The sequence below is a fragment of the Acanthochromis polyacanthus genome, chromosome 17, assembly GCF_021347895.1.
Source record: "Acanthochromis polyacanthus isolate Apoly-LR-REF ecotype Palm Island chromosome 17, KAUST_Apoly_ChrSc, whole genome shotgun sequence".
Taxonomy (NCBI): Eukaryota; Metazoa; Chordata; class Actinopteri; family Pomacentridae; genus Acanthochromis; species Acanthochromis polyacanthus.
Genome location: NC_067129.1, coordinates 343,505 through 362,720, shown reverse-complemented (window position 1 = coordinate 362,720; position 19,216 = coordinate 343,505). Strand labels below are relative to the sequence as shown.

General features: G+C 42.2%; 2 protein-coding genes across 2 annotated transcripts in view; both read right to left on the bottom strand.

Moving 5' to 3' along the window:
* Positions 1–4,508, bottom strand: part of LOC110965578 (rho GTPase-activating protein 24-like) — a 16,190-nt gene extending 11,682 nt beyond the window's left edge. Inside the window, exons 1-4 of the mRNA XM_051937757.1 lie at positions 3,965–4,508; positions 2,510–2,623; positions 1,609–1,816; positions 926–1,058 (exon numbers count right to left, since the gene is read on the bottom strand). Coding sequence (XP_051793717.1) covers positions 926–1,058; positions 1,609–1,816; positions 2,510–2,623; positions 3,965–4,013 — 504 coding nt within the window. The 5' untranslated portion in view covers positions 4,014–4,508. The remainder of the gene's footprint in view (positions 1–925; positions 1,059–1,608; positions 1,817–2,509; positions 2,624–3,964) is intronic.
* An 8,207-nt stretch (positions 4,509–12,715) lies between these two features.
* On the bottom strand, positions 12,716–14,126 carry LOC110965584 (glucose-dependent insulinotropic receptor). The gene is made up of 2 exons (XM_022214685.2): positions 13,636–14,126; positions 12,716–13,374 (listed from the first exon to the last, which is right to left on the bottom strand). The coding sequence occupies exons 1-2, from the start codon at positions 14,111–14,113 to the stop codon at positions 12,716–12,718; spliced, it is 1,137 nt and encodes a 378-aa protein (XP_022070377.1). The 5' UTR covers positions 14,114–14,126.
* Positions 14,127–19,216: the final 5,090 nt, after the last annotated feature.

Below are 19,216 nucleotides of genomic sequence, written 5' to 3'. Positions count from 1 at the left end.
GACTCAGCAAATGTCTTTCTGGGATTTTATTCAAAGCAAATGAAGATTAAAGATACAGCATTTTTAGACTTGGTAGTTAGGAGTAGAAAACCGATCATCTCTGATTCGTTTCAAGATTTTTATCATAAACTATTGATATTAAAATGTAATGGCTGTGACTGGACTAGAAGAAATTAAACTTGTAGACCTCCTCAGAGTGATTTTTATACATGCAGCTGTATGGAACGGTTTTCTAAGGTCTGAATGTATTTCTTTAAATCTGTGCTTTGATGTCTTCTACGTTTTTCAGTTTCAGATTTATTTTTAAAAATCCAGATTTTTTGTGAAAGTTGGTGGGATCACTCCAAATGCTGACCAGATGATTTATTTTTTAAGTGTAGTTAACCTCATCTCCTCTACATGATAAACGTAAACATACAGACATAGCCTTTTGTTTGGGACTAACTGCTGCAGGACTGAAGGTTTTTACATTTTACACAGGGGCGGCATGGGTCAGTGGGTAGAGTGGCCGTCTTGTAACTGGAAGGTTGCCGGTTCGATCCTCGGCCCGTCATGCTCATGTCGAGGTGTCCCTGAGCAAGGCACCTAACCCCGAACTGCTCCTGATGGGTTGTGGTTAGCACCTTGCATGGCAGCTCCCGCCATCAGTGTGTGAATGTGTGTGTGAATGGGTAAATGTGACATATCATCATGTAAAGCGCTTTGGATAGAAGCGCTATATAAATACAACCATTTACCATTTACATTAATCGCCTCATAGTGGACCAACCAAACTCTCATTCACCTCCATTACATCAGAGCTGTAAAGTCTGGGGTGAAACAGACCAGACCAGACCATGCGAGAAGTTCACCCACTAGAGGTCAACAGAGATGAGGCTTTCACTGCTGAGTTTAATGGATGTCTGACATTAGGAGCTGCAGTTACCAGCATTCGGTCACTTGACAGCTTCTGGCCGCAGAGCAGAAAGTCCTGGTAGCGGCTGTAAGGAACCAGAGGCTCCGGCAGCTGTCTGAGGTAGAGCTTCAGCAGCGACGCCACCGTGTGGACGTCTGTGCTACTGCAGGAAAAACACACAAACAGCTAACTTTAGTCAGACATGATGAGAAAAATAACACAGGGTTAGGGTTAGCAGAGGGACCGTACCTGTCTAAGGGTTAGCAGAGGGACCGTACCTGTCTAAGGGTTAGCAGAGGGACCGTACCTGTCTAAGGGTTAGCAGAGGGACCGTACCTGTCTAATGGTTAGCAGAGGGACCGTACCTGTCTAAGGGTTAGCAGAGGGACCGTACCTGTCTAATGGTTAGCAGAGGGACCGTACCTGTCTAATGGTTAGCAGAGGGACCGTACCTGTCTAAGGGTTAGCAGAGGGACCGTACCTGTCTAAGGGTTAGCAGAGGGACCGTACCTGTCTAAGGGTTAGCAGAGGGACCGTACCTGTCTAATGGTTAGCAGAGGGACCCTACCTGTCTAATGGTTAGCAGAGGGACCCTACCTGTCTAATGGTTAGCAGAGGGACCCTACCTGTCTAATGGTTAGCAGAGGGACCCTACCTGTCTAATGGTTAGCAGAGGGAATGCACCTGTCTAAGGGTTAGCAGAGGGACGGTACCTGTCGAAGGATGGCCTCTCCCCTGAATCGAACGCCTCCTGCAGCTCTTTGACCAGACTGGCCTGCCCCGGCTGACGGAACAAACCCACCTCATGGAGGCCACGTTCCCGGATGAAGTTCACACACTGTTCCACCACCAGAGGAACCAAACGCACCCCATAGCGCCGCTCATACAGCACTGTCTCCTCCAGACGCTGGCCGAAGACCCCTACAGGAGGTAAAGGTTCAATGAGAGTCTTCCTAAATCCAAGGTCCATCTGGAACAAAAACACTGTGACTGAAGTACCGGCAGTTAATTATCTAATTAATTTAGATTATTAAATTAATAATCTAAACTATTAAATAAGTGATTCCATAAAGATAATAATGCTGCCACCACCGTGCTTCACATCATAATGCTGCCACCACCGTGCTTCACATCATAATGCTGCCACCACCGTGCTTCATGTCATGATGCTGCCACCACCGTGCTTTATGGTAGGGATGGTGTGTTTGTGAGGATGTGCAGCGTATTCTGAGGGCCGGAATATTTTCCATTTTGTTTTAAATCCAACCAAAGAACCTTCCTCCAGGTGACTCCAGAATCTCCCACGTCTTCTGATGAACTCCAGTCCAGCTTTAACAGGACTGTTTCTGAACACTTTCTTTCTGTTTGCTACACTATCATAAAGCTTTGACTGATGAATGCCACAGTTGTCTCTGAAACTTGTAACTCTTTCAGAGCAGTCATAGGTGTCTTGGTGGCCTCCCTCATTCGAGGTGAAACTTCCAAAGGGGGGAATATTTTCATTTAGAAACACAAAGTTTAAACCATTAATGATATTCGTACCACATACAACAGCAGCAGTTTTTCCCACCTGAGAATCGAAGTGTATTTTAAAGATCAGTGGTGTCCATGTACCTGTGAAGGGGATCCAGACTCCCTTGTTGAGGCTCTTCAGCCACTCGTCTCCCTGACCAGCACTGTTAGACAGGAAGAAGTAGGATCCTGGGCTGGCCAACACGTCTCTGTTCCCTACAAACACACAACGGTGACTCATTTTAGGGGTTAGTTCAGGTCCAAGCATTAACCTCCAGAGCTGAAGAATGAAACCAACTGAATGTCCACTAGAGCCTCCATCAGTGAATCGGTCTCCATAGAGCCTCATGTTAAAATGATGAACTTCACAGCAGAAACAAACAAGTTTACAGTTTGGTAGGGAAACGGTTTTAGTCTCTGCAGCTAATTTCTGTGTCACTGATGACAGTATAGGGATGGATTTTTATATAACTTACTCAGATTAAAGTTAAACATAATTCAAGGCCATGAAATCTACTGATGTTTGCATGCCCTGCTCCAACTCTTTACCTGGTCAGGTAAATGTCATTTTCTCTACTTTAAGTGAACACATTTTATGCCAAACTCCTCCTTCAATATTAATCCTGTATAAATGGTGCTTTAGGAAACTGACCTGATCAAATATACATAAATACGAACCTTTTTGTCCGCCATTATTATTGTAATTTGTACTATTTCTGTTTTTAACACCAAACATAGAGAAATATTAGTAAATATTGTGAATATTAAAATAATAATTTGGCATTACATTGTTGATTAAAAAACTGTGAAAATCAAGTGGACAGGAAAGAAATATGTTAGAAAATGTTAAATACTGTAAAATAGTGAACATAACTGCAAATATCTGTGAAGTAGTTCTATTTTATAGATTTCAATACAGTAAAAATGTGCAATTTTATCGTCACACACTGTAAAATATCAAATTACTCTCTGTTAAAATATAAATTCTGGATGTAGACATTATGTGCAAAGATAATTTGGTTTTCCAATAGCAGGACATTTCTCTGTAACAATGATATTTATGCTGATTTAAATGCAGCTAAAGTAGTAGTTCTGCAGTGAAAAAATTCAAGCAAGAAAGAGTTATTTACAGTTTTGTCCTATTTTTCATGACGGCTGACATGTAAATGAATACTTTCATGATTTAACACAGGGAAAATCTGTAAAATAACAGACAATAGTTTAAAAATTAGCAGAAAGTCATGTTTTTTTCTGTATTACAACTGATTCTAATAAATGTGTTCGTTGAAATGTATCAATGTACACAGTTAAAAGATTTCTGCAACCTGCAGAACAAGCAAAGTCACGTCAAACACACACCAACATACGTGTACGAAGCGTGTTCTCACATATGAACCACACAGTCACCTCAGACAGAATCACAGACCCTGACTCAGCATTTAGCAGGCGTCACTCAAGGGCGACGCACACAAACACAACACAAAAGCAACACTACACAACAGCAGGCCTTGTGGAGGGTTAATAAGTAATCAGCTGATGGTTTCATGCGTGTCTCACCTTTGTGACTACTTTCATGTTTCCAGGACTTGAAGCAGCTGAGGCCCATGCTGCTGCACAACTCTCCGGCTGTAGGTGGCTTCCTGAATGCTTTTTGCAGACTTCTGAAGGAATTCAAGCATTGGAGAGAGCAGAGGTTTGGTTTTTTCGTCTTTTCTTTCCTGTCTTGCTTCCCCGTCACCTCGTAGCTTCAGCTAGCAGAACTTTTAGCATCCCAGTCAGCCACAGGGAGTCAACCCTGGAGGTAAAAGCCTTTAAAAAGAAAAGCTCTTGATGAGTTTTGTGATATTTCACCTTTTTGCATACAGAGATGGATCTGCAGAGAGGTCCTTGGGGGAACTTAAGGCTTAAATTATTCGAGAATATTGCTTTAAAGTAGAACTTGTGTTGGATATGGGAGAATTAGCCTCTCTGGACATTAAACCTTTATAAGTGTCTCTGGGTTGATGCAGTTCCTAGTGTGAAACATGGTGCAAGTACAAAAATGCTGCCTCTAACAAACAAGTCTAGACATTATCAAAATGCTCTAGGTGAAGATGTAACTTTAAACTTTGCAGTCTGAGGAATATAAAAACCAAAAGAGAAGCCAAAGGATAGATATAGGAAGCCTTTTTAGAGGTTTACTGGTATTAAACCTTCAATTGGGCTTAAATGGGCAGAAAAGTTGATAGAAAGCCTTGAAAAGTCACCTTAAATTGGTTTTCTAGCTTAGAAGAGGCTGGTCTCTAATATGTTCATTAAAGAGAGTTTTTAAGCTCGCATGATGTTGCAGAGATTTAATCTTTGGTGTTTTATCTTCAAGGCCTGGAGGATAAACTCTGAATGAAATAAATTCTCCTGTTCTTGGTGTTGGGATGGCAGGAAGAGGAGAGATTGTTGGAGAAACTGCCTTTAAAAGAAGTTCTTGTTGAACATGAAATCACAGAAAAAGAAAAATCCCAGGATGTTGCAGCCAACTTCCAACTAAGACTCATCTCTGTTTTTTCTGAGGATAATTTTCTCCACTGGATGCAGATAGATTCAGTCCTTCAGTCACTGAAACAACATTTTGTTATAAGCAGCGCTTCCACCGTTCTCCACCAGAACCTTCTCTCCAGAGCTGCTGCAGACGCCGACATCCCGCTGGAAAATGTGACAAAATGACTGCAGCAACTAAACCTGCAGAACGTTCCGGCCTCTTCAGATCCGATGCTCCGGCTCCTCATCAGCAGTACATCAGCAGATCAGACATCCATGCAGAGAACAGGAGTCTTCGTTCATGGACGTTTCCACACCATCTCCAACATCCACTTTACTTATTGTCTTTGGAGCTTCTCCTGTTGCTGCTTCACCATCTGGGATCAGATTATTCCTCCTGCTTCTTCCACTTTCTTTCTATTTCATGTCATATTTTTTCTCAGCAGAGATTCTAGGAAGGACAGCGTGATGTTAGCTCCATCCTCCCTCCTCTTCCTCTCTGTCATCTGCTTTATTGGCTCTTTAGCTGGATGTCCTGCTCCATTTTCCAAACATCTGTCCATGAGAAGGTCCACGTCTTCCCATCCCTTGTCCTCCTCCTTCTCTCCGTCCCTTCCTATCTGCTGTCCCTGTCTTTGTCCTTCTGTCTCATTCCCACTGTCCTCTCTTTATCTCCCTCTCTCTCTCTACATCCATTTCCCAGCAGTGTTTGCCCCCAGTTACCCCCCTCCCCATTTGCCTCATCAATAACCAGCCGGAGCGTCTGAAGGCTGCATTAGGAAAATTGGTTCTCTGCGACGCAGCGCCGTTTTACCAAAGTAATCACAGCTGATGGCCAGAGAGAGAGAAGGAGAGAGAGGAGGAAGAGAGATGATCTGGCTGAAATTCTGCTGAAGTAAAGTATGGACTGCTGCACACACACATAGACACACACACACACATAGAAACACAGAAACACACCATTAAAGTAAACTTGTGGACTCAGAATGAGGAACCTCCTCTCTACTGTTAGGGTTAGCTTAGGTCCAGTTCAATCAGCCTCCATCAGCCTCAGCTACAATACAGAATATAGTTTATTGATTAAGCTGTTGGTGATCAGTTGCAACAATCAGATATTCACAGCCATCCTGCAGGTTAAAATATATGTCAAGTTTGTCTGGACAACTCACTGTAAAACACAGATACTAATTACAGAACTGTGAATAAATTTCACATCAACAGTCCGTATTTTTACAAACATTAACTTGTTCTGTTACAATCTATTATTTTAACTACGTAAATCAGCAAAAAAATCATCTTTTTTATTGATATTGACCTTTATTTGAAAGAAAAAATATACACTACCGTTCAACAGGTCACTTAGAAATGCCCTTAATGTTTAAATTTCTTTTTTGCAGTGAAGGTCACATAAAATCAGTGATAAATCCAGTGTAGACATAGTTAATGTGGTAAATGACTATTCTAGCTGTAAACAGCTGATTTTTAATGGAATATCTCCATAGGGGTACAGAGGAACATTTCCAGCAACCATCACTCCTGTGTTCTAATGCTACATTGTGTTAGCTAATGGTGCTGAAAGGCTCATTGATGGTTAGAAAACCCTTGTTCAGTTATGTTAGCTCATGGATAAAAGACGGAGTTTTTGTCTAGATGACCCCAAGCTTTTCAATGGTAGTACAGATAAAGGAATAAAAACAATAAGAGCCACCTCCTCATCTGGAATAGTCCAGAGTTCACCAGAGAACACCTGATGGTTGTGGACTGGGACATTCACCAAGACATGCCGGCTCCTAGAGGAGTAAACTGGTTGTGGGAACGTGGAACTTCACCTCAATGACAGGAAAGGAACCTGAACTGGTGCTGGGGTGGCATCGACTATGTAGCTGAGCTCACCTCCACGGACAGCAAAGGTTTTGGAACCAACGTCCTGGAGAAGGGTTGGACTCTTCTTCTCCAGGGTTGTCCAGGATGAGAGGCACCAGGTGGCTGTGAGGATATTTCTCCTCTACTACATGTTGGGGAGGGGAAAATTCTGACTGTGGTGCTTCTACACCAAACAGCAGCTCAGAGTATCCAACCTTCTTGGAGTCTCTGGTTGGTTCCTGGAAGGGGTTCTCCTGAAGACTCCACAGTTCTCCTGGAGAACTTTCACTCTTATGTGGCTATTGAAGGAGAAACATGGAGGAGGTGATTGGGAGGAACAGCCTGATCTGAACCTGAGTGGTGGTTTGTTATTGGACTTCTGAGCTAGTCATGGACTGGACATAACAAACCCTATGATGGAGCAGAAGGTGGCTCGTAAGTGTACCTGGTACCAGAACACCATAGGATAAAGGTCCATGATCCACTTTGTATTTGTGTCATCAGACCTGAGGTTGTATGTCTTGGACAGTCGGGAGAGGAGCAGAGCTGTCAGCTGATGCTGAGGTGGATCTTGTTTGGTTGGAAGGCTGCTGGACAGACCTGCTAAACCCAAACATGCACTGAGGGTGACCCGGGAACATCTAGCAGAGGCCCCTGTCCATCAGGTTTTCAACTCCCCACCTTCAGAGAGGTTTCTCCTGTATCCCAGGGAGGTTGGAGACAGCTGAGTGGTCCATGTTTAAAGCCTCCATCACAGAAGTGGCTGTTAGGAGCTGATGCTAGAAGGTTAGTGGTGCCTGTCGCAACTTAAAAACCATCAGGTGGCCTTGAAGCTGAAGAAGAAGGCCTTTCGAGCTTTCGAGCTGGGTTGGACTGGTGGTCTCCTGAAACAGCAGATGGACCAGGTCTTTATCTCTGCAGAGCTGCTGAAGGGTTTTATTGGAGTTCAGCCAGCTAATCCACATGTTCTGTGGATCTGGAGATTGGTAATGACTGTATCTGTGGTGGTTCTGCAGGAGGATGGAGTAACAGGACCATTCAGTCTCTCTACGACCAGAGAGGAAGCTTCATGGACAGGTTCCAGTCAGTTGAGGTGGTTTCAGTTTCTGATTCGGATGCCTCCTGTCGAACTTCCTTTGGAGGTTTTTCGAGTTGGTCCACCTGGCAGGAGACCTCAGGGTCAACTGAGAAATCACTGGAGGGATTAGATCTCATCCGGCCTGAGAACACCTTTGGGATCCCCCAAGAGGAAGTAGAAAGTGTTGCTGGGAAGAAGAACATCTGGAATGACCTGCTCCACCTGCCCCCTCAGCGACTCAATTCAGGATCAGCAGAAGAAAAGGGATGGATGGATAGATGGATGGATATTAAAGGATGAAAAATCAGATTTCAATAGATTTCAGAATAAATTGTGGACAGTAGTTATTTTCCAAAAAAGTATAAACTTTCACAATTGTGCGTCACATTTTGAGAAAATCAGTTCACTCCTGACTCACAGTGATGGCAAAAGAAAACCTGGAAGAGCAAAAGCAAAAAGACCTGAGACTTTGGAGAAGGAATAAAATACTGTCATGAAGAAACTAGTTGATCTGATGAGATGCTGTGGTTTGGTGGTGTCAAAGTGAGACACTTCAGGAAACAGAAAAACTACAGGCATGTTGGACTGACAGGCAGAAATCAGAACCAGAACCATCAGCTGTTTGTCTGACTGACTGAACTCTAATCACAGCTGAGAGCTTCACATCCATCAACAGAACAGCAGCCAAAGGATGGTGTGTGTGTGTGTGTGTGTGTGTGTGTGTGTGTGTGTGTGTGTGTGTGTGTGTGTGTGTGTGTGTGTGTGTGTGTGTGTGTGTGTGTGTGTGTGTGTGTGTGTGTGTGTGTGTGTGTGTGTGTGTGTGTGTGTGTGTGTGTGTGTGTGTGTGTGTGTGTGTGTGTTCTTGTACTTGCTACATTGTGAGTACCATTTTCTGCATTTAACTATCAAAGTGAGGACATTTTTACAAAGTGAGGACATTTTGGCCGGTCCTCACTTTGAAACAGCCATGTTTGAGGGTGAAGACTTGTTTTTAGAGAACAGCTATGAATTGAGGTTTGGTTAGGGTTAGGGTAAGGATTAAGTTTAGGCAATCAGTTGTGATGGTTAAGGTTAGGGTAAGGCTCTAGGAAATGCATTACGCCTATGGATGTCCTCACTAAGATAGAAGTACAAACGAGTGTGTGTGTGTGTGTGCCCATGTTTTTGCTATATTGTGAGGACCAAATGTCCCCACAACTGTAGGAAAACCGAAAACTATGTCACTTGTGGGGACCTCATTTCGGTCCCCACAAGTTTAAATGTGAATGTTTTTGCTCAAAGGAACCATCAAGTTTTGTGGTGATTAATAGACTATTGTGCTGTGGTTTTACTGGTTTTACCGGAGATCAGACTGGACTGGATGTGGAACAGATTAAACCTTTATTGATCCCACAGCAAGGAAATTTACAACCTGAACTAAGATGAGTTTAACTCTCCTTTCTAGACAATTTAAAACTTCCAGGTTTACTCATGAATTCTCTGCATTGTTTTAGATTTTCTCCTAGCAAACCAAACAGCTTCTGGCTTCAGGTTTCCTCCTTTGTGTTGATTAACTGAGCAGACTGGCTGCAACCCGTGACATTAAACTTTGTTCTGTCCTGATTTATTACGTCTAATTTTCCCAGACAGCCGATGAGGCGGCTCTTTATCTGATAGAATATTTTATACCTGGATAACTCCTCAGTCATGGAAACTTCCTCGGCTGCTTGAATCTGAATAATTACGATTCACTTTACGTGTCAGTGGACTGTATCAACAAGGCAGTATAGATGGAAGGTCTGATTAAATCCCTGACATTCAGCAGCCTTAACAGCCAGACTGCATCCCCACATCTTCTATCCTACTTCAGGTTCTACAGACTCTCAGCTCTAAATGTTCTGGTTGAGTTACTGTCTAAATGTTCTCGTGGTGTTCAGTCGTTGTCAGCGAGAACTAAATATTAACTAAATACAGTCAAACTCTGCTTTCATCCACCTTTGGTTGTTTTCCTGTTTTTGTTCCAGCTTACAGAGAACGTTCCACAAAATGGTAGTTTTTAAAAAGGAAGTGTTTTATTGTTTAAACATTCAGAGGATCCTGTCAGGAACACAGATGATGTTCCATGATGCCAGAGGAGAAACGTTCTCGTACCAACTTGCAAAAAGCATGTTCTCCAGATGTTATCCAGAAGACCAAATGCTTTGTATACAGAACACTTTACAACGCTCCTGTTGTGTGATACATTAAAGGTGGAACACTTGATAGAATGTTCATTTAATGTTTCTACAATCAGAAAAAGATGTTCTCCAGATGTTCTCAACACCTCGGATGACAGAACATTCTGAACAAGTTGTTCCTGTTCTGAGATTTATTACTGGAGGTGGAACATTCTGGCTACAATGTTCTGAGGATGTTTGTTGAGGAACACATTAGAGAACCTAAAAACATTCCCTCAATGTTGCACAATGTTCCATTCGAATGGGAGGAACGTTCCCAAACCTTCAAACATTCAAAATATGTTCTCCAGATGTTCTGGAGGCTTAAGATAGCAGAACTTGTTTTAGACAGAACCTTTTTATAATGTTCCTGTAGTGTGATACATTAAAGCTTGAACATTTTGAGGGAATATATGATAGAATGTTCCTTTTTAAGACATTTCCACAACAATAACTAGATATTATCAAAGCTTAGATGACAGAACGCTCTTCATAAGATGTTCCTGCACTGAGATGTTTTTAACAACGGTGGAACGTTCCACAGTGAGAACAGAGGAAGGATGCTCTCTTGCAACTTTCAAAAACTGTTGTCTTATAAAATGCTCCTACAGTGTTCCATGATAACGAAGGAATAACATTCTCAGTGAGAAAACTGAGGCACAACAATCAAATGATGTTAGAACCAAACATTTTTAGAACATCGTCAGTTATCAGACCTTTAATCAGAACCGTCTGGAAACCAGAGGAAAACGATGCAAATATCAGTAGAACTTTAGACAACAGCACAGATTTTCCTTCATAGTTTAAAAGATGATGCAGATAAAACCAGAAACGCTTTCTTCAGCGGTCTCATTATCTACATGTTCTGGTCCAATCAGATCACTGGAACCAAAAATCCTAACTTTATGACTTCAACAAATAAAAACTCCAGTCTGAGAAAAAGGGAATTATTGGACCACCTTAAATGAATGTCTTTCTTCTGAAACATGCAGCTGAAGACGTTTTTTAATGCTATTAGATGAACCTCCATCATTTGAAGACTTTAATCCAACAGTTTTGCATTTCTGCAGGTTAATTATAAAGAAGGTCAGATTTTACAACTCAAATGTAAAACCTGGTTTTGTGGTTTTTTTTGTCTATTTCCTCGAAGAACACTGAAGGATCAGTGAATTTATGAAACTAGAAAAGTTTAAAAGGCCGCAGGTAAATTCAGGTTGATAGAATCCATTAAAGTGAACCGTCTTCACCAAAGCACAAACTTTACTCTGACTGCAGCTCAGATATTCTTATTTTACAGCTCATTCCTGTGTTTTGGTTCCGGTTAAACTTTTCCTTCTTCGCATCCCGGTTTCATAACAGGATTCCTGTCCGACTTTCCTGTGGGAAAGGCCTCGGTGGGATTTCAGATTCCAGAAATGTGCACAAAGGTCTGGAGAAGTCCGAGAGGAACATGGCAGAACCCCGGTGGACTCCTGAACTTTCCTCTGCTGCCGCTGACCTCCGACCCAGCGGCTTCACGCTGGAACAAATGTGGAATTTATGCCGAAGTTCTGCAGCTTTTAGGAGTCCACTCAGTATTTACTGACTGTTTAGCAGTAATATGAAGTCCTGCATCCTCAGAGAAACACCAAAACCATGAGTAGAAGACAGTTCTAACACCGTGAACCACATTTGGAGTCTTATAGGGAAGTTTAGCTGAATTTGTTTAAAACTGGAAATGGATGAATCTCACTGAAGTCCGATGTTGGACTGTGCTACTTAAATATGATAATAATAATGATAATACGTTTATTAGTATGACACCTTTAAGAAGAACATTCACAAAGTGCTTTAACAGATAGAACATAAAAATGACAGAAATGTCCAGCTGGTTAAAGGACGACATAATAATAATGGATTAGATTTATATAGCACTTTTCTATTAAGGCATACTCACTCACACATTCTCACTCTGGTGGTGGTAAACTACATTTGTAGCCACAGCTGTCCTGGGGCAGACTGATGGAAGCGTGGCTGTTAATCCACGCCTACGGCCCCTCTGACCACCACCAACATTCATACACCAGTGAAGAGCAGCACTGGAGGCAAGGCGGGTAAAGTGTCTTAAGGACACAACAGCACATGACTAGGACAGAGCGGGACTTGAACCGCCAACCTTTCAATCATTGGACGACCCGCTCTACCACCTGATCTACAGCCACTCTCAGAGAAGCAGAAGTGAAAATAAAAGACAGAAACAGATGAAGATCAGGAGGTTAGAGGGAAGAACTACAGGCAGGGAACATTTTAAAAGGAATAAAAAGACAGAGAGTGATAAAAGAGAAATAAAAGAGAACTTTACTGGAAGGTGAGTCTATAAAAATGGGTTTTAAGAAGTGATTTAAAAGAATCTATTGATTGGGTGAGCCTGATCTCCTCAGACAGGTCTATCCAGAAGACCTGGTCCCCCTTGGATTGAAGATCAGGAGGAACCACCCGAGGATCTAAGGCTGCTGTAGGAACGTACGGGTTTACAGGGATGAACTATAACCAGGAGAGCAGAGACCAGTAAGAAGCTGCTGGTTCTGGACCAGTTGGAGGCTGGAGGTGGATTTCTGAGGAACTCCAGGTAAAGAAAAGCCTCCTCTGCTCTAAAACTCTGTAAAGTTTCTGTTTCTGTCACAAGCCGGTCGTAGCGGGGAACGGCACGGCGTGGACCTCAGAGCAGGCCGTCAGCAGTGAAGGATTGTGGGTATCTCCTGCAGAAACGCAGGACTGAGTCTGCACCGGAGGCTGCAGGTCGCATCTTCCTGCAACTCCGGGAGGTCCTGAAGTCACCAACTTGCTCTTAATGCAGGAGAACATGGAGACCAGCTGCAGACGAACCTCCTGCTGCAAGCAGGCGTAGACCAGCGGGTTGATCAGGGAGTTGGACAGACCCAGCAGCCACAAGTGGTTCTCCAGCAGCGTCTTCAGCTCGCAGCTCGTGCACACGACGTGCACGATGCAAACCACGAAGAAGGGACACCAGAGGAAGAAGAAGCAGCCCACCAGCAGCGCCACCGTCCTCAGGGCCTTGACGTGGCTCCAGTAGTAGCTCCGTAGATGCTGCTGCTGGTGGAGGTCTTCCATCCTGGAGCTGGCCTGCCGGACTCTGCAGATCTGCTTCTCGTGGCTGCAGGCGATCTTCAGGATGTCCAGGTAGATGTAGATAAACAGGCAGAGCACGGGGAAGAAGCAGGAGCTGAACAACACGATGATGCCCACTTTGTCGATGACGGAGAAGAAGGCGCAGAATCCGTCGTAGATTTCATCGGCCTGCAGCGGCTGGATCATGACTGAGGAGCAGAAAACACGCTTAGTTCACATATGACTCCAGCTCACACAGCTGAAGGCATCTCAGAGCTTCACATGTTCAGGTCACACTAGTCTGCAAAACAGGGTGCTAAAATATGGAGGATTTCTAATCTTTAATGAACACGTAAATAATGATGAATTCCAGTAAAATAATTATTTTATGTCATTTAAATACAGCAAAAAATGTAATTTTACAGAGATTGGGGGCTTTTTAGGGATGATTTAACATTTGTGGGTCTCACCTGGTGAAAATCCCACGATGACGGCGGTGCTCCACAGCGCCAGCAGGAAGCCGGCTGCAGTTCCCCTCCCAGACAGCAGAGAGTAGCGCAGCGGCATCTTGATGGCGGCGTAGCGGTCCAGCGAGATCAGGAACATGGACAGGATGGAGGCTGTGCAGGGCGATGCCACAAAGGCCATGCGGATCAAACACTTGGTCTTCCCCTGAGCGGCCGGCGTGGCATTGGCCAGGAGGTCCCCGGACCCCACGGGACCCAAGGGACCCACGGAGCCGCGGTGGTAGTGGGAGGCGTTGCTGGTGAAGTCCTCGGTGGCCAGGCCGGTGATGGCCAGGCCCACCAGGGTGTCGGCCAGCGCCAGGTTGAGGACGAAGCACCAGCTCTGGCTGCTCTTCTTCAGCAGCAGTTTGAGCAAAGCGGCCGCCACCAGCAGATTGGTGGAGACGATGAGGCAGGAGGCCACCATCAGGATCACACCCATCACCTGAGGCCTCACCTCCTGGTTGGACAGGTGGTGGGAGCCCATGATTGTGTTGGACGGTCCGGGCAGATAGGACATGTTGGTCACCAGTAACAAAAATAAATAAACGTACCAGTTCACTCTGACATTTCATCAGAGTTTCATCTCCTAAAGACGCCACATCTGTCGCTTCTATCAAAAATTAGTGCAAAAAAACCCAAAACAAACTGCACTGTAAATGTACAAAATGAGAAAAAAAACAAGAGAAATCTGTAGAGTTAACAGGACAGTTTTAGAGTTTTGGGGTGTTTGATGGCTAGTTGACCCTTTTTAGGTCCCAGCCGGTGAACATCCCACTTTAAGGATCTGAGATGTGATCTGGAGTTCTCCAGTTGGTTCGTTAATTACTTAATATTACAGGTTCACTTCAAAATTTCTGGATGTTTTCTGGTGGAACTCAGCCTCACTGATGAGGAGTTCAAGGACTGTGGGAACGTTTTGTGATGTTTTTAAAAGCTCTGTGTTGGAGACGGAAATAAATCTGAGAGTCCAGCTGAGGAAGCCGGTGAGGAGCAGAGCTGACATGTCATCATCAGAGGTTCATCTCCTAAAGGCACCATGTGTGTCGCTTTGATCAAAAATTCATGCAAAAAAACACAAACTACTCTGTAAAAAATGATGCTCAATATTTTCTGACTGGGAAAGAGTTTTTTTTTTTTTTTTACAGGTTTTTACTGTTTTATCAAATTACAAAATAATAATATGTTGAATTACAATCAAAACTTTGATAAATTATGTTCTATAAATTATCTCCACACAAACAGATAATTATGTGTATTTTTAAATAGAATATAAGAATCATATAGTCATATTTTACAGAACTGAATGCCTTTAAGTTCTTGTTTGTTGTTTTTTTTTTACAACAATTTATTATATTTTTAAAAAATATTTAAAGGAAGAAAAAATGTATTCGCCTTAAAACATCCAAGAAATTTGTTGACTGTTTGAAAGTTATTAATAAAGTTATTGTAAAAAAACAAGCTATTAAATGATGGATTTTCAAATATGATATAAAAATAACATGCCCCTACAATATTATTTTTATTTATGGATATTTAATATAGTTAAAACATTTTAAAGAAAAAAATGTTGTTAGACTTTTTTAATGACTCTTTGAAAGTTGTTTTATAAAGTTATTAAAAAACTAAGTTAGTAACAAAATTATTAAGACATAGTTGTAAGTATTAATGTTAAATTTCTGTCAGATATTTCAGAATTTACAACAACTAAATGCCTCTAAATTCCTGTTGTTGTTTGGTGTTGTTAAAATTTGTACAGATATTTTTAATTTTAAAGAAAAAAAATGCCTAAAACATGGAAGAAAACTGTGTTTAATGACTATTTGGAAGCTACTAACAGCATAACTACTTTTAAAATATGACAGATTGTGTCAAATTAAATGTCAGATAGCTCCAAAGATGCTCCAGGAGCTGAAATGAAAGGTTCCAGGTGTTAAATGGAAGCAAAATGAAGATTCTGATCATCCAGCGTCGTCATGTTAATCCAGTGTGACAGGAATGTTTCCTCTCCGACTGATTCCAGGTGTACAGAAGGTTGCTGTGTTTCCAGAGCTTCTGTTTGGAATCATCCGTGTCCTTTAGATTCCCGGAACAAATGAAAGGAGACAAAGTGTGTCAGCACTACCAGCAGCTCTTATCTCCTCCCTCAGAGACGTCCTGCTGACGCTGCTTCACAGTAAACGTTATCGTCTGTAAAAGCAGGAATACTTCTAAAACTACAGCTGCTAATGTGCAAAAGAGGAAACAAATAGAATAACTTTAATGCAGAATCTGAAATTACACAAAGTACACGATAAAAATCATCATAAAATACGGTATAAATATTTTTTAAGAACATTTTCTTTCAAGTTTACTCTATCTAATCTACATCTATCTATCTATCTATCTATCTATCTATCTATCTATCTATCTATCTATCTATCTATCTATCTATCTATCTATCTATCTATCTATCTATCTATCTATCTATCTATCTAATCTATCCATCTATCCATCTATAAGATATTTGTCAAGTTTCTATCATGTTCTTTATTACCGGTATGTCCTTTAATGTGTTCTATAATAAGTTCTATAATGTGTTCTTAACAGTTTTTCTTTTTGGTAAATTCCTTGAATCATCCTCAACATTTGCAGAACAGTAAGTGCATTTCTGAAAACAATTCATACAAAAATTAAAACACCATAGATTAAATGTAGAAGCCAGTCTCTGCTCTAAATCCTTAGTTCATCTCTCAGAAGTAAATCTGTGTCAGTGAACATGTCAGGTCCATCAGAATGACCAGTCCTGGTGTCACTGTGTGGATCAGATGGTCAGACTGCTGAGTCATGTTGTCACTGTGTGGATCAGACATCAGATTGCTGAGTCATGTTGTCACTGTGTGGATCAGACATCAGATTGCTGAGTCATGTTGTCACTGTGTGGATCAGATGGTCAGACTGCTGAGTCATGTTGTCACTGTGTGGATCAGATGGTCAGATTGCTGAGTCATGTTGTCACTGTGTGGATCAGATGGTCAGACTGCTGAGTCATGTTGTCACTGTGTGGATCAGACATCAGATTGCTGAGTCATGTTGTCACTGTGTGGATCAGATGGTCAGACTGCTGAGTCATGTTGTCACTGTGGATCAGACATCAGATTGCTGAGTCATGTTTTCACTGTGTGGATCAGACGGTCAGACTGCTGAGTCATGTTGTCACTGTGTGGATCAGACATCAGATTGCTGACTCATGTTGTCACTTTGTGGATCAGATTGCTGAGTCATGTTGTCACTTTGTGGATCAGATATCAGATTGCTGAGTCATGTTGTCACTGTGTTGATCAGATGGTCACATTGCTGAGTCATGTTGTCATTTTGTGGATCAGATATCAGATTGCTGAGTCATGGTGTCACTGTGTTGATCAGATGGTCAGATTGCTGAGTCATGTTGTCATTATAGCAGTGTTCTCTGGAGGGATGTTCTGATTAAACTATGGATAAAGTTCTGATGACAGTTATTGTAAATTGTTCCACCTTAGTGTGTGTGGGAGATTGATTGTTAAGCGACTGGACCAGATTCATTTTTACTCTTTTACTGTTTGCATTGTAATTTGTTGACAGACCACATCATTGTGATACAGAAAGGAAAACAGCGCTACACAACACAAAGAAATAAACAAAAACAAAGTAGAAATGTGAACATAGAATGATCTCCTCTGGGAAAACTGTACATGCGGTTCTGTAGGAATTACAGTTCAGTCTTCTTACACCTCCTCATGGTCCGTCTGTTGGGACACAAGTTCTCATCATGAATATCTTCTAGAGTCTTTGAGTGATTTCATAAAACCTGAAACCTTCACACATTTCCCTTCTTAGAGAAAATCAAGATTGACCTGGGAGCAGTTTACCAATTCAGAACAGATTTAGAACTAAGTCTAATGGAAATGTACAGAAACATCCTGACATATTCTGACAGCCTGTTCAACTGTTCTGCAGGTAAAGACTGATGTGATGAACTGATGCTAAATGTTGTGGGGGGGGGGGGGGGGGGGGAACTATTCAACAGAGACCCGTTAGAAAACATTTAGATCAGCAGGACAGAAGCAGCTGATAATGGAGGAAACAGCAGAGAATTATACGGAATCATTTCATGGACGAACCAAAGCATTTACAACTAGTTCAGAGAAATGAGAAAATGATTTTGATGTGAACCAGAGACACAATGATGTGAAGATTGAAGAAGTAGTTTGGAGAATTTCATTTCTGATCTGAGAAATGAACCAGATACTGAGAAAAACTAAGATTTTCTTTAATGTGTTCTTTATTATATTCTTTATTATATTCTTTAATCTGTTCTATAATATGTTCTTTATTCTATTCTTTAGTATGTTCTTTAACATGTTCTTTCACATGTTCTTTACTGGACGGTGTGTCTGACCAGCAGTGACGGTGTTTTTTACAGCAGCTCCAGCAGTAACTGGTCTGTAGTTAAACTCTAACCTGCTGCTGGACGTCCTGTTTTGTCCTCAGAGAGACATCTGGCACCATGGGACCATTTTCCACTAGAATTCACACACAAATAGATCTAATGACGCTTTCTCCGTGCTCTTCAGCGCACGTTATCAGGCATGGCAGCAGCCATAAAGAAACATACAGAATGCTGTTATCTGAGACATTCTTCCAAACAAAAAAAAGCTCTGGTTTCTGATTTACAGCCGTCTGCTCTCAGTACACTGGAGGTGGAATTTATAAGCAAATATGATGCAGTTTAGTTTAAATGGTTCACATCAGAGATCCAGGAAACTGCATTTATTATTACACTTAAAGCTAAACCACAGTTACATGATGCACTAATTAAGCATAAATTAGTTCTTTATCGGGCTGCACAGTGGAGTAGTGGTTAGCACTTTCGTTTTGCAGCAAGAAGATCACCGGTTCAAATCCCGGCCTGGGATCTTTCTGCATGGAGTTTGCATGTTCTCCCTGTACATGCGTGGGTTTTCTCCGGGTACTCCGGCTTCCTCCCACAGTCCAAAAACATGCTGAGGTTAATTGGTTACTCTAAATTGTCCGTAGGTGTGAATGTGAGTGTGATTGTGTGTCTGTATATGTAGCCCTGTGACAGACTGGTGACCTGTCCAGGGTGTCCCCTGCCTTCACCAGAGTCAGCTGGGATAGACTCCAGCACCCCCCATGACCCTAGTGAGGATAAAGTGGTGTATAGAGGATGGATGGATGGATGGATAGTTCTTTATCAGAGACAGAAGCATTATTAATGACAGCCTGGTTATTAGTATTGGAAACAGCACAAATATCTAAACACTCATACTTACCTGTTTAAAATTCTCTTATAAGGTTAACCCTAAAGCTTATTACTGGGAAAACACCATATTCCCTCTGTACTGGTGACTTCACATCATGATGCTGCCTCCACCATGCTTTCATCATGATGCTGCCTCCACCATGCTTTCATCATGATGCTGCCTCCACCATGCTTCACATCATGATGCTGCCTCCACCATGCTTTCATCATGATGCTGCCTCCACCATGCTTCACATCATGATG

Excerpts from the sequence above, each read along its gene's own strand:
- LOC110965584 (XM_022214685.2), bottom strand. The coding sequence starts at position 14,113 with ATGGGTGTGATCCTGATGGTGGCCTCCTGCCTCATCGTCTCCACCAAT. Across the intron at positions 13,375-13,635 it reads CATCGTGGGATTTTCACCAG|TCATGATCCAGCCGCTGCAG; the intron begins GTGAGACCCACA and ends TCTGCTCCTCAG.